This window comes from Homarus americanus, unplaced genomic scaffold, assembly GCF_018991925.1.
Source record: "Homarus americanus isolate GMGI-L3 unplaced genomic scaffold, GMGI_Hamer_2.0 scaffold25013, whole genome shotgun sequence".
Classification (NCBI taxonomy): Eukaryota; Metazoa; Arthropoda; class Malacostraca; order Decapoda; family Nephropidae; genus Homarus; species Homarus americanus.
Window position 1 is genome coordinate 9,100,793 of NW_024722158.1, and position 16,220 is coordinate 9,117,012.

The following is a 16,220-nucleotide window of genomic DNA, read 5'->3' on the forward strand; positions in this document are numbered from 1 at the left end:
ACCAATAAACCTTCCTTCACCACTCACCAATACACCTTCCTTCACCACTCACCAATACACCTTCCTTCACCACTCACCAATACACCTTCCTTCACCACTCACCAATACACCCTCCTTCACCACTCACCAATACACCTTCCTTCACCACTCACCAATACACCTTCCTTCACCACTCATCAATACATCCTTCCTTCACCACTTCACCAGCACACCTTCCTTTCACCTTTCACTATTACTACACCTCTTCACTCACTCACCAATACACACACTCCTCTCACCACTCATTAACACACACCTTCCTTCCACCACTCACCACACACACACCTTCACACCACCACACACCTTCCTTCACCACCCACCATCACACCTCCTCTCACCACTACCAATACACACACTCCTTCACCATTAATACACACCTTCCTTCACCACTCATCAATACACCTCCTTCACCACTCACCAACAGCACCTCCTTCACCATCATTAATACACCTTCTTCACCACTCACCAATACACACACCTTCACCACCACATCACACCTTCCTTCACCACTCACCAATACACACACTCCTTCACCACCATTAATAATCTTCCTTCACCACTCACCAACAATACACACACCCTTCACCACCACATCACACACCTTCCTTCACCACTCATCAATACACCTTCCTTCACCACCACCAATACACCTTCCTTCACCACTCATACACCTTCCTTCACCACCTCACCACTTACATACTCCTTCACCACTCTACCTAGCTTAATCTTCCTCTTCACCACTCATTAATACACCTTCCTTCACCACTCACTCAATACACACACCTTCACCACTCATCAATACACTTTCCTTCACCACTACCAATACACCTTCCTTCACCACTATTAATACACTCTTCCTTCACCACTCACCAATACACACACTCCTTCACTCCACTCATTAATACACCTTCCTTCACCACCATCAATACACCCTTCCTTCACCACTCACCAACACACCTTCCTTCACCACTCACTAATACACACACTCCTTCACCAGATTCATTAATACACCTTCTTCACCACTCATTAATACACCTTCCTTCACCACTCACCAATACACCTTCCTTCACCACTCACCAATACACACACTCCTTCACCACTCACCAATACACCTTCCTTCACCACTCATCAATACACCTTCCTTCACCACTCACCAATACACACACTCCTTCACCACTCATCAATACACCTTCCTTCACCACTCACCAATACACCTTATCTGTCTGTCTGGCTATTGATCTTTTCACCTTCTTGTCCAATTTTCTTTCTACCTCAAAAAGCTTCACAAGATCACGGTGATAATAAAAACGAATGGATATATATAGCAGACTACCATATACACTCATACAGGAGGCTTGGGTGTTAAATAACTCAGCCAGCCATGTCCCAAAACAATAGTCCACAGGATATATATGGCGCTATCTGTCGGCTTTTGTTTTATGGCTCGACTATATTTATTTTTGTTTTCATAACTAAATTTTGAGCACCTGAACATTAGACACCCTAGTTTGTTGTACCCGAAGATTAGATACCCCAGCTTATTGTACCTGATGATTAGACACCCCCAGCTTATTGTACCTGATGATTAGACACCCCCAGCTTATTGTACCTGATGATTAGACACCCCCAGCTTATTGTACCTGATGATTAGACACCCCCAGCTTATTGTACCTGATAATTAGACACCCCCAGCTTATTGTACCTGATAATTAGACACCCCCAGCTTATTGTACCTGATGATTAGACACCCCTAGCTTATTGTACATGAAGATTAGACACCCCCAGCTTATTGTACCTGATGATTAGGACACCCCAGCCATTGTAGATTAGACACCCCAACTTATTGTACCTGAAGATTAGACACCCCCAGCTTATTGTACATGAAGATTAGACACCCCCAGCTTATTGTACATGAAGATTAGACACCCCAGCTTATTGTACCTGAAGAATATAACACGTTTATCTTACCTGAAGATCAGATACACTACCTTATTGCACCTGAAGATTAAACACCCGGTACACCCAATAAGCCACACCCAGTAAGCCACACCCGGTCCACCCAATAAGCCACACCAAGTAAGCCACACCCGGTACACCCAATAAGCCACACCAAGTAAGCCACACCCGGTACACCCAATAAGCCACACCCAGTAAGCCACACCCGGTACACCCAATAAGCCACACCCAGTACACCCAATAAGCCACACCAAGTAAGCCACACCCGGTACTAACCCAGACCGTAGATGGAGGCTTGACACAGGTACTGACGAGAGATCATACACTGGGCACTCTGCTTCACCACAATGAGACCGAAGCCAATACAGCCAAGAGCGTAGGCAAACCCGAGGAAAGTCTGCAGCAGGATTAGAGCAGAGTCCTCCAGTCCTTCCCGCTGAGCTCCTAGGATCTGTAGGAACCATACCAGCTGAGTTATATAGTTAGCATCTATCTGGATAACCGGCAATCTAGGTATATATGTATAGTATATCCGGCTATTAGGCTATTCACCTATCTTGTTATCTATCTGGCTATTCTTCTATTATGTTATCTGTATATCCGGCTATGTGTCTGGGTATTTATTTATCTATCTATCTATCTATCTATCTATCTATCTATCTCTCTATCTATCTATAAGATAATTACAAAGCGCATTCAGAATACCAGAACAGTACAGAGGCCAGATACTCACGAGGTAGAAGAGAGGGTTGTAGAGGCCAGATATTCATGATACAGAGGCCAGATACTCACGAGGTAGAAGAGAGGGTTGTAGAGGCCAGATATTCATGATACAGAGGCCAGATACTCACGAGGTAGAAGAGAGGGGTGTAGAGGCCAGATACTCACGAGGTAGAAGAGAGGGTTGTAGAGGCCAGATACTCACGAGGTAGAAGAGAGGGTTGTAGAGGTCAGATACTCACGAGGTAGAAGAGAGGGGTGTAGAGGCCAGATATCACGAGGTAGAAGAGATGAGAGGCCAGATACTCACGAGGTAGAAGAGAGGGGTGTAGAGGCCAGATAGAGGTAGAAGAGAGGGGTTGTAGAGGCCAGATACTCACGAGGTAGAAGAGAGGGTTGTAGAGGTCAGATACTCACGAGGTAGAAGAGAGGGGTGTAGAGGCCAACGGAGGTCACAGCTGCCGTCGTTATTAGCACCTGCACTGAACGGAACTTGAGGCAGCTGAGGTCAAAGTAGGGCGGCTTGTCCGAGTCTATTTTGTGTTTATCTTTCACTTGCTGTAGGAAAAGAGAGGTCACAGAAGGTTATTGGAGGTCACATGAGGTTATTAGAGGTCACGTGAGGTTATTGGAGGTCACAGGAGGTTATTAGAGGTCACAGGAGGTTATTGGAGGTAACAGGAGGTTACTGGATGTCACGTGAAGTTATTGGAGGTCACATGAGGCTATTGGAGGTCACGGGAGGTTATTAGAGGTCACAGGAGGTTATTGGAGGTCACAGGAGATTACTGGAGGTTACACACACACCTTTATGACAACGAAAAAATTAAATCATCAATAACTTAGTCAACAACCTCAGTGCTCACTTAACTTAACCTAACCTAACAAACTCAGTCCTAATCTAACCCTCTCTATCCTAACCTAACCAAAACTCAGTCCTAACCTAACAAACTCAATCCTAATCTAACCCTTTTTAACCTAACTAAACCAAACACACTCAGTCCTAACCTAATCTAACCTAACAAATCAGTCCTAACCTAACAAACTCAATCCTAATCTAACCCTTTTTAACCTAACTAAACCAAACACACTCAGTCCTAACCTAATCTAACCTAACAAATCTCCTCACTAATCTTCACACATAGTAAAAATTCAAAGCCAATTACAGCGCAGGAAAAATCACAGTAAACAGGTGATTTATTCTTTATGACAGTGATTTATATTTTGTTCAATGACATACAGTACTCCACTAGGGTCAGATATATGTAATTAGTGAGTGGACAGTGACGTATTAGTGGGCAGTGACGGTATTAGTGGACAGTGACGGTACTAGTGGACAGTGACGGTACTAGTGGACAGTGACGGTACTAGTGGACAGTGACGGTACTAGTGGACAGTGACGGTATTAGGGGGCAGGAAGGTACTAGTGGATAGTGACGGTATTAGAGGGCAGTGACGGTACTCGTGGACAGTGACGGTACCAGTGGAGAGTGATAGTTTGAGGTGTAACAGTGACATAATGAATTATGACAGTGACAGCAGACAGTGACATCATCAATTATGAGTGACAAAAGACAGTAGACAGTGACATCATGAAGTATAACAATGACAATAAACAGTGACATCATGAAGTATAATATTGACAGTAGACAGTGACATCATGAAGTATAACAATGACAATAAACAGTGGCATCATGAAGCATAATATTGACAGTAGACAGTGACATCATGAAGTATAATAGTGACAAAAACAGTGACAGTAGACAGGGATAGTAGAGTGACAAAGTCAGTTATACAGTGACAGTAAACAGTGACAGCAGACAGTGACAGTAGACAGTCACAGTAATATTACCTTTCTCTTCTGGTTCTTGAGGTGCAGGATAGCGCGTCTTTGTGGGTGGTAGAGGGAGGCCGACCTGTAGAAGATGCCCAAGAAGAAGGTCGTGAAGACCACACCAGTCACAGCCTGTAGTCCCAGTCTCCAGCCTACCGACCTGCAGGAGGAAATAAGACTCGTATAAAGACCTGGCCTGTAATTACTGTTTCCGGCCTACCAACCTGCAGAAGATAATAAGACTCGTATGGAAACCTAACCTGTAATCACTGTCTCTATCCTGCTAACCTGCACTTACTGTCCCCAACCTGCTAACCTGTACTCAGGATAAAAAGAACAGTAAGACAGACCAACTGAGATATAACAGTTTAAGATTGACTGCGGGGGGTAACATGTACGTCTTGGAGCTAGATATCTTAGGCTCTTCGTGAGTCTTAGCTGTGATGGGAACCAATTTATCCATGAGACTCAAGAGGCAATATGGTTTAGAGACTTCAATTTACCTTCCCAGACCATTGAAACCAGAGTGGTAGGCTCCTTGTCTAGGTTAAAAAAAAACAATATTCTCATAGCAATGTTGAATTCAGAGGGAAGGTAACTTTTTTTAATCAATTTTGTTTGAACCTCCGGGAAGCTTTATTCAACTTAGTATATAGGATAAAAGAAAATTAATAACATCATAAGAACTATTATTGTATTAACTAGTTCATTCAGGTGTGAAGGATGATGATGATGATAGTAGAATGATATTACTTTTAACTCTAACTCACTGGAAAAAGATAGCAGGAATGATGTGAGTATAATGTTCTCAGTAATTACTTGCCTTCACTCATCATTCTTCTTACTTTTGTAATTTAATCTTTTTATTAGGACTATTGGTAAACAGTGAAGTGCAGTTACGTTCTAAGTTACAGGAAGACAGAGTTATAAATCTTTTAGTCATACACAAATAAGTTGGAGGAATACCACAGATTAATATTTTTGGCATAATATTAGTAACAAGACTTAAAAATTGTACATTTATACCATATTTTAATTGTTTTACCTCATGTTGTGGGAAATTGCAACCTAACCTAACCTACTTTCATTATTTTACTAGATGTTTCAGTATTAGTTGACCGAGTAGTTCATAATTCAAATTCATCTCCAACTCACTACGTCCAAAATAATACCTTGTTAACATTAATGGAACCTTGCCTTCTGCAGAGGTAAACCCGATCTCCTTTTCACCCCCATCGTTCTTGGGAAACCTGTGAACGTTAATATTCCTCCTTGTGTCTGTAGCCTGAGCAGCAACCGTACACTATACAATTACTGGGTAAGGTCTCACATGCTTAAAATTACATTCTAATCATCGCAATTGCAATCACGTATTAAGAAAATAAATGAAACACGTGTATGTCTGTATATACTTTCAATGTGTACTGAGTTAGATCAAGGGGGCGTGTGATATCATGCGCGTGAGTGGTCGCGTTATTTTTTTTCCACAGGTGAGCAGATCTTGTATTCTTTAGACCTTGCCTTAACCAATCATCTGCAAGGTGAATGATCTGTCGACTGAGCTACCAAGCCATTACAAAAGTAGTTAACTAAATCAGCAATACAAAACCCACACTGCTGCTTAAGGGGGAAACAAGCATTAAGTTACAGTAAACACAACCCCCCCACAGTCTTGGTTGAGGGGAAAACTAGCAGTGAGTTACAGTGAACACAACCCCCCCACAGCCTTGGTTGAGGGGAAAACTAGCAGTGAGTTACAGTGAACACAACCCCCCCACAGCCTTGGTTGAGGGGAAAACTAGCAGTGAGTTACAGTGAACACAACCCCCACAGCCTTGGTTGAGGGAAAACTAGCAGTGAGTTACAGTGAACACAACCCCCCCACAGCCTTGGTTGAGGGGAAAACTAGCAGTGAGTTACAGTGAACACAACCCCCCCACAGCCTTGGTTGAGGGGAAAACTAGCAGTGAGTTACAGTGAACACAACCCCTCACGTTCCTGACTGAGGTGAAGGCCAGCAGTGAAATACGAGATGAGGGGAGGTTGAAGGGGAGGCAGGGGATGGCAGCTGGAACTGAAATATGTGAAGAGAAATGAAATTTTTTCCGTTGTGATAAAACGATGGCGAATAATTGGACGAGTTAATTACATCAAGAGGGGGGGGGGGGGGCATTACGATAATAATTATAAAACTAGATCATAATAATAATAATCTTAATAATAATAATAATAAGAAGAAGAAGAAGAATGAGTATGATTATGATGCTCCTCCTGATGATGACGATATTATGTTTACGTTGTTTGTGTTGGTGATAATAATAATAATAATAATAATAATAATAATAATAATAATAATAATAATAATAATAATAATAATAATAGTAGAGATGATGATTAAAATGTCATCTCAGCAGACACACATCCTACCTGGGAACCGTTACCATGGCAGGGTGAATATCAAAGTAGTGAAGCTTTAACTATAAATTAATGTAGTAACCGCTGGGGCCTCACTCATGTCATCGTTTTCTTTAACCTTCCATCTCTCACCACTGTGGGAACCGTTACCATGGCAATAGTTGGTGATTTTTTGCGTAATTTATATTAAAATATGGTCATTTGATCCTCGTCACATGTTGAGCGGGCCGATGAAGTTTAGTTTAAATCCCACAATTCCTTTTCGAGTTATTTTAGGGATACACAAACAGACGGAGAGACAGGACCGAAAATATTACCCTGTCCCACAGTTGCAGGCAGAGCAATAACAATAATTGGAATAAAGAGAGTTTGTATTGTTGACTCAGGACCTTCTAGTGTTGCAGATATCAACTTTTCCACCTCAGAGTTCTACACAACACAATACTTTACGTCAAGGAACATCCCGGGAATACGAGTCCATCCGACCAAGTTGTCAAATCATCAGGCAAATTGAGATAATTTAGTTTTGTACACCCACAATCAACGTTTCAGTTTCTATAGCTGTTTTCACTTCGTCGAGCGGCGTCACGTACATTATTTATGCTATAATACCACAGGAGAACACGAGACCGTCTGACAATGAAGATCTTTGTCGGTGAACAGCTGCTCACAGTAGCGAGATAGAACACGCTATCAGAGAAGCTTCCGTGACCCTTCTCCTAGACAAACTCTACGAACAACTATGACCGAGGCGGATAAGAAAGTTGCAGACCGCGCCAAGAATATCTGTATGAGGGGAGAGATGATGCATCTTATAATTTTGGTGATCACCGCTAGGAGGGCGCCACAGCTTTATGTTGGATCATATGAAAATGTTTCTTGGTGAAGAACTGATGCTGTTGTGTACATATGATGAAATATGCGCAAATATGATGAACTGGCGAGTGGCGTCAAGAGTAAAACTTCTAAGCATAGACCAGTTGACACAGTGTATATAGTATGCTTTCCAGTTTGTTGTTCATGCAATGACTGTCCCAGGTGTCGAGAATCAGCAATGTTATACGAAACATAAAATTCCCGAATAAGGACTATACTGCTCATCAAACTTATCTTGCCCTCTGTAATTATTTCAAACAGTGATAATGTATTTCTTGGTGTTCAGGAAAACAGGGAATGTCTTGCTCATTGCTATATACTGAATATATAAACTACAATTATATACAACTCAATGGGGGATCAGTGGTAAGAGTCACTGTGATCCCCAGACAAGACAACTTTCCTGATACAAATGTCTTGGTTCCGCTGGTCCATCAAAAATTTTCTAGGATTTTTCCAAGTGTCGTACTGTGTGACGCAGCGAGTGCACTAGATGCAAATAGAAAATTATCTGCCTTCAAGTCACTCCAAGAGAAGGTCGAGGGATTCCAAGAATTCGTTCCTCGTGTTACCAGACCTTTTATCAACAACAAAGAGACTCAGAGTGTAAAAAGGTTTATTGGAGCTGTATGGTGAGGTTGACTGTAAATCACCCAATCTCCTGAGGCGTTAAAAAGACCTCGGCCAAAGTTGGTTTAAGAAAGTTACTACAGACACTTGCTTTGTGGATGTCATTTAGCTATAGACGAGGAAAGTTCGTGCCCAGGACAACTGGCAGATGAAAAAAAGTAAATGTTTTAATCATTATACCTGAGAAGTTCTCTATAACTATTCTCGTGACTCTGATCAGTGCTCATTGTTTAAAGTGCATCTAAGGTTATAGTGAACATAAACATCAACACTTTAGTGTACATTTTCTAAAACATAATTTATTGTAAGACTTACTAATATTATCTAAAAAAAGCTTTGTTTCCACATGAAATATATCCTTTACACCAACTAAACTATTGGGTAGCGTTTCTAAGCCACTATAAGTCGACCTAGTCATATATATATATATATATATATATATATATATATATATATATATATATATATATATATATATATATATATATATATATATATATATATATATATATATATATATATATATATATATATATATAACAAACTGTATGTGCTTCACAACACGTGTTTGTGATGACGGTGTATACAGTAAGATCAACACCTCGACCTGGCTGTAACAAGCAACTTCAGTCTCGTAAGCTTCTGGTGGCTGAAGCAATATATACCATAGTACACAATGTATAGTAATGCCACTATTGGCTCCTCGAGATCTAGAACAGCTGCCACTTGTAAACTGCAGCAGTAGGTGTGTCCTGATGATAAATTAAGAGAATAAATTTAAACCTGGTTAAGGGTCCCAAGTCATCTATCAGTCACTCGTCATCGTCTACAACGCCCGAGGAATACTATTGGTCTACATTACAATCCCGGACCACACCCACGTGAACTGACCACACCCACGGGAAACTGACCGCACCCACCACTTGACCACAGACTGACCACACCCACGGGAAACTGACCACACCCACGGGAAACTGACCACACCCGCGGGAAACTGACTACACCCGCGGGAAAGTGACCACACACGCGGAGAACTGACCACACCCGCAGAGAACTGACCACACCCACGGAGAACTGACCACACCCACGTGGAACTGAGTAAGACAGGCGTCACAAAACACACAAACAATGAAAACAAAATCCTGATATTCTCCTTCCTGGTTTTAGAACCAAGTTGGATGACGAAGAATCTCGGTCAAATGTCTTGTTACCAAGTGACTCAAGTCTCTACAACTTTTAGTGCACAAGACCTGATAGGAACATTGCAACATTTAACTGAGACAACACGATGCAGGTACACCTATCAAACAACTGAACCTTTCCCCAGAGGCTCGTAAAGGAAGAATTATCTGTAAAGAAAATGAGTTTTGCCCCCATAAGTATACACAAGAGGAAATAGTTAGAGGTAGAAAAATAAAGGAGGAAAGTAGAAATGAGGAAAACAGAGGCGATGGGAAGTAAATTATGACTGTTAAGGGAAATCAACCTGACGTGGAATTGGGCTGCCGGGTCAGTCTGGTCAGATATTGGAGTTTAGAACAGAACCCACTCCAACATGGCAACACCTCAATAGGGATCCTTCACTTATGACTTGGATGGTGGTAAGGGAACTGTTTGTAGTAGGAATAGAAGTACTGGTAGTAATAGTTGTGGTAATAGAAGTATTATCAGTATGACGGGTAATGATAGTGATGGTGATGGAGGTGGTAGTGTGGTGTAATGGTGTGGTGAGGTGATTGTTAGGTGATGATGATGGTGGTGATAGTGTTTGTCGTCTTAATGTTTTTAGTACTGTAGTTAGTAGTTGTACAGTAGCTAAAACAACTATCTGTGCATACTTTGTGGGAAACAGTATGAGACCATGGACGATAAATTTTGGTACATGAAGACTGTCACAAGTCACACGTAAAATTTCTGAGCATATCGACCCCCACCTGTACAGATAGTTGTTATAGCTACTGTACCTGGAGAGCACTTGATAATGTTACTTAAGTCGTCCAAAAGTATTACACTGTAGGCCAGGATAATATGTGAGGATAAATAATTACAGTCAGCCCTTGAGAATTACACCCTTAATGTTTTCAGTCAAATACAAGAAACCTCCTGGGATTTTCAGTCAAATACAAGAAACTTAAAAAAAACTCCCTGGTATTTTCAGTCGATTATAAGAAAATTCCTGGGATTTTCAGTCAAATACAAGAAACCTCCTGGGATTTTCAGTCAAATACAAGAAACCTCTTGGGATTTTCAGTCAAATACAAGAAACCTCCTGGGATTATCAGTCAAATACAAGAAACCTCCTGGGATTTTCAGTCAAATACAAGAAACCTCCTGGGATTTTCAGCTAAATACAAGAAACCTCCTGGGATTTTCAGTCAAATACAAGAAACCTCCTGGGATTTTCAGTCAAATACAAGAAACTTAAAAAACGTCCTGGTATTTTCAGTCGAATAAAAGAAACTTCCTGGGATTTTCAGTCAAATACAAGAAACCTCCTGGGATTTTCAGTCAAATACAAGAAACCTACTGGGATTTTCAGTCAAATACAAGAAACTTAAAAAAAACTCCCTGGTATTTTCAGTCGAATATAAGAAACTTCCTGAGATTTTCAGTCAAAAACAAGAAACCTCCTGGGATTTTCAGTCAAATACAAGAAACCTCCTGGGATTTTCAGTCAAATACAAGAAACCTAAGAAACTTCTTGGCATTTCATTCAAATACAAGAAACTTCCTGACATTTTCAGTCAAGTACAAGAAACTTTTTTATATTTTCAGTCAAGTACAAGAAATTTCCTGGCATTTTCAGTCAAATCCATGAAACTCATAAAATTTTCGGGAGGACGTACAGTCACGGAAAAGTGTCCTGTCAGTTCTTTCTCTCATCCATGAACCCTGAGCCTCACGAACCTCTGAATCCGAGACTTGACACATAATTGGGTCTATAAGTCGAGTGTGTGATGTCTCGGATTCACAGGTTCACGAGTCTCAGCGTTCACGAATGAGAGAGAGGACTGACAGGACTTTTTTTTTTTGGGGGGGGGGGTGAATGTTCATTGTCAATAAGCGAGCAGAGCAATACACAAATACAAGCTCACCTGTGTACAATAATTGATCAAAAACTAACATAACTCGCTCATGAAAATACATTAAGAGGAGCTCTCATTATTTTTGGGGAGGATATTTTTTGTTCATTTTCTATTTACTAACTTGAAAGAATACATCCAAAGGTTTAAAGGAAGTACTTGACACTCTGAGCTCAATGATACCTGTGTGTATGTGCGTGCGAGTGCGTAAGAGTTATTTTTCAATCACCGTCAGCGTGTGTGCGTCACTGTCTAATCCCCGAATAGAGACGGGTTGGGGGGGGGGGGGATCTCCAGGGTCCTCTCCACACCTCTGAAAACTCCGGCTGTGTTCAAGGTTTGAGACATATACCCGGAGCGTTAAATTGAACTGTAACTGGTCTATTTGATGACAAATGAATTACCTATGACACTTAGAGGTATTTGGTGAGTATTGCCACTTTAAAAGAGATAGTCTATTTATAACACAGACCATTACCTATGACACTTAGAGGTATTTGGTGAGTATTGCCACTTTAAAAGAGATAGTCTATTTATAACACAGACCACAGAATATGACATTGAAAAACAAATTACATATAATGATACTATAATCCCTATATCAAGACTTGTGTGTTCTTTTGCTGGTTCAACCGTGTCTGTGTATATCCAGGTGTGTGATTGGTAGAGGCTTAGCGGTCTGCAAGTGTGATTGGTGGAAGATAAACAAGCTCGAGAGTCAAATCAGCGTATGATTGGTGGACGACTAGCAAACTCAAAAGGGAATATCAACGTGGATGTGTAACTTCATATAAATAGTTATAATAAGTAATTAAAAGTAAATTCACCTTCCCAAGGTAACAATTCAAACTATGATTGGTGGAAGAGAACCAGCTCTTGAGTCGTATTCCGGCGTGTGATTGGAGGGTTCAGCTGCCTAAAAGTACATCTGGAAGTGTGATTGGTGGATTCAGCAGGTCTAAAACGAGCCTCGATGTGAGATTAGCGGAGAGGTTGAATGTATCTTAGCAGGTTATTTGGGAGTTGAATCACCCGTATGAGTAGTGGAGGAGGGCAACGGTATATCAGGGCCTCACTATTACCAACACAACTGTACATCAGGGCCACACTGTTGCCAGGACAGCAGTATTAAGGCCACACTTCAAGATTCAATACCAAGGACTGTATTCAGAACGATTCGTCTGCTATTTGTTCCTCGTAACTTAAGACATAATAACACACTTAACTTATTGACTTAAGCTAAAACACAAAAATAACATAGAAATTACACTGAAACTCTACCTAATCTACATACGTTCACTTAGCTCCCGCTAGGAAACAAATTTAAGGAACAAATTCTTTCCCAAATGATCGAGTAACCTACACCTATCAAAAAAGTATCGGGACTCTTGCCATACTTTACATTATGAGGATGAAAGTGTTATGACATAAGCCCCGAGTAGGATGATGTGCTGCTCTCATTACCAGATGACATCGTTTGTGTGTATCCTAACATTGATGTGTGTTTTGAGAATGTATCGCGCACAGAATATTCGTGAGAAGTATGACATGTGTACACGTGTTTCATATGGGTTTCAATCTCTAATTTTTATTACAATATTTACTAGTGACCTGCCTGAAAGCACTCGTAGCAAAATTAGGAAGGCGACTAATATGTTAAATTCCTTAAGATTTAAATTAAAGTAAGACATATAACACCTCTTAATACTACTGTACAATGTATTCAAAGACACACCCACTGCATAATACTCATAGTAAGATCATGATGGGAATGAGTAACGTTAATCCATGTATGTAGCGATAAAAGAAACATTCTAAATGGCAAAAAAGATGTCAGAAATATGGACCAAAATTTCCAGTTATAAACATTGATAACCTGACTGTGGAGCGTCTGTTATCTTTACCTTTATTACTTGTTCAAGTTGCGGTTCCGTCAGCGACTCGTAGGCAAATAATCATCTCGTATTTTATATGCTCTGTGTATTTTTTTTTCCTGAATGTGTTGCATCTAATCACCAGAGTTCATGGAGCTTTTTATATGGTTAAGTCAAATGTTAGTGGTTATGAATACAATAGTGAAGCATATATCTTTTTACTTACATGTGTGTGAATACTTCATGTATGCGCCCTCTATGACACTCTTGGCATTGTGCAGAGCTATGATGACAACCCACGTTTGTTTGGTTGTTTCGTTTCTGTGTCTGTCTTTCATTTTGTTTGAATGACTGTTAAAGAATGAATTGGCCACTTTACAACATTTTGGTTTCGATTTTGTAATGTAAGAGTGTAAGCTATATCGAATCCCATAACCGAGACCATTAGTCATGTTCCAAGATCCCTTAACTAAAGGAGAATACACAGAGATGACCCTAGCATTAAAGCTGTGAATTAAATTTACATGACCAAAGGGCAGAGGAGAAATACCACATAATTTAATTGTTTGTCGGCCATTGTGCTACATGTTGGTTTTCTCCCATAATTACTGTATATATTATTTGGGAAATGTCAGCTCTTCTCTTCAGGTCTCAACAATCGTTTCCTAACGTATGCTAAAATACATCACTTATCATTCACCAATAAAGTACTACACAAAGTGTCACTTGAGCGTTGACTTTAACGCAAATATTAGGCTTAGTATTATATCAGTAGTCGAGATCACAGTACATTGCACAATAAAGGATATTAGGCCTATACAGTATAGTCAGAGGCATCAACCCAACAGATACACCTGTGTCTGTACGTCCTAGTTCATTGCGAGTTGTACCGGACCTGAGAGTCACGATACTTATTTGATGGGTGTAACTCACTCCATAAGACATCTTTATGGAGGGGTTCGACGAATTTCAAAATAAACACTGAGAATCTTGTTGTCTCAGTAAGGTTGTCAAAATCCTTCACACAAAATCCTAAAGATATGTTGTGTGTTACCTGGTGGTATAATGGTCGTACGTTTGCCTCTCACAACTGTATCCGGGGTTTAATCCACTGGTCGAATATGAGGAGGATGGTGTTTTCGGCTTCCTCCTGCACTAATACTGAACAAAGAACGACAAACTCCTCAGAAACAATGGGAATTAAATAAGTCAGCTCCTGCCTTACCCCGTCGAAGTGGAAGAATGAATTGGCTTGTTTGGTGGTAATCGAACATATCTAGTTCACATAAATTATGAGTGCATTTTCTGTGTTATTTTTTACGTATTGTTTCAACTTTAGGTCAACCAGTTAGCGGCAATCTTGCACCTCAATAAAGAGGAATATTCACTGACGTGGATCAGCTCAGGAGGTATTCGGTTTGGCATCTGTTCTTACCACTACTTCCTTAATAACACGACTACATAGGAGTCTAGTTTTGATCTCTTGGTGAACATATTTGTTTGTTCTAGTGATTAATTATGATAATTGGGGTTAACATCAGAGCTGATCATAGCGTGGCCCTCTGAGGTAAACGTTCTTACATCCATGAATCTGACAGTCCAGTGACCTGACCACCTGTCTGACATCACAACTGCCCTCACAGTGACCTCTGAAGTATAAGCTTAATGGTTGATCGTTGTGTGGCCTCAAGAAAGACCTACTGGGAGTTAACCTTAGTTTCAACTTGTCGTAAACTTCAAAGCGTCCTTATAGCCAAACTTACTTAAAACTGTGATTTACGACTTTCCCGATATCCACCCAAAACGCTCGTAAAGGACAGGTGGTCGCTCGTCCAATGCTCAACTAAACTCAGGGTCGAAGGATAACTATTTGTTTTCTTTGCCGACTTCTAGCGATCTCGTCCAATAAGTGCAGGTTGAGAAGTAGTGGCTGGTCTGACATAAGAGTTAATCACAAAGTTATAACTTAATCAGAAAGGTACTTCAATGTCCTAATAGTCTGTAAATAAGATAAATGCTTTACTTTCCCTCAGTAAAAAGATCAGAACTGTAATGTGAATATTATCTCGGCGAATTCATCTTGTGGGCCACAGACTGTTCCAACCAGCCAAGGCATCACAACACCTCCACAAGGTTTACTCCTCAACAGGCTCTTCTGTTCTAGAGATGTAAAACAAAGATAAACGTTCTGTAGAAGCAATATGGCGAAGGTCCGATGTCAATTTATTCAACGCCACGTCTGATCAAAAGGCAATGAGTACAGTTACCAATCTGACATAATAAACACGTGAGTACAGTTACCATTCTGACATAAACAAACACGTGAGTACAGTTACCATTCTGACATAAATAAACACGTGAGTACAGTTACCATTCTGACATAAATAAACACGTGAGTACAGTTACCATTCTGACATAAATAAACACGTGAGTACAGTTACCATTCTGACATAAACAAACACGTGAGTACAGTTACCATTCTGACATAAATAAACACGTGAGTACAGTTACCATTCTGACATAAATAAACACGTGAGTACAGTTACCATTCTGACATAAATAAACACGTGAGTACAGTTACCATTCTGACATAAATAAACACGTGAGTACAGTTACCATTCTGACATAAATAAACACGTGAGTACAGTTACCATTCTGACATAAATAAACACGTGAGTACAGTTACCATTCTGACATAAATAAACACGTGAGTACAGTTACCATTCTGACATAAATAAACACGTGAGTACAGTTACCATTCTGACATAAATAAACACGTGAGTACAGTTACCA

The 16,220-nt window shown here is 40.4% G+C and overlaps 1 protein-coding gene across 1 annotated transcript in view; it reads right to left on the reverse strand.

The window, feature by feature from the left end:
• LOC121862046 (monocarboxylate transporter 2-like) overlaps nucleotides 1-16,220 on the reverse strand; it is a gene marked incomplete in the record, with an annotated part of 80,118 nt that overhangs the window by 9,368 nt on the left and 54,530 nt on the right. The window contains 3 exon segments of the mRNA XM_042359977.1: nucleotides 2,272-2,446; nucleotides 3,133-3,273; nucleotides 4,568-4,709. Coding sequence (XP_042215911.1) covers nucleotides 2,272-2,446; nucleotides 3,133-3,273; nucleotides 4,568-4,709 — 458 coding nt within the window.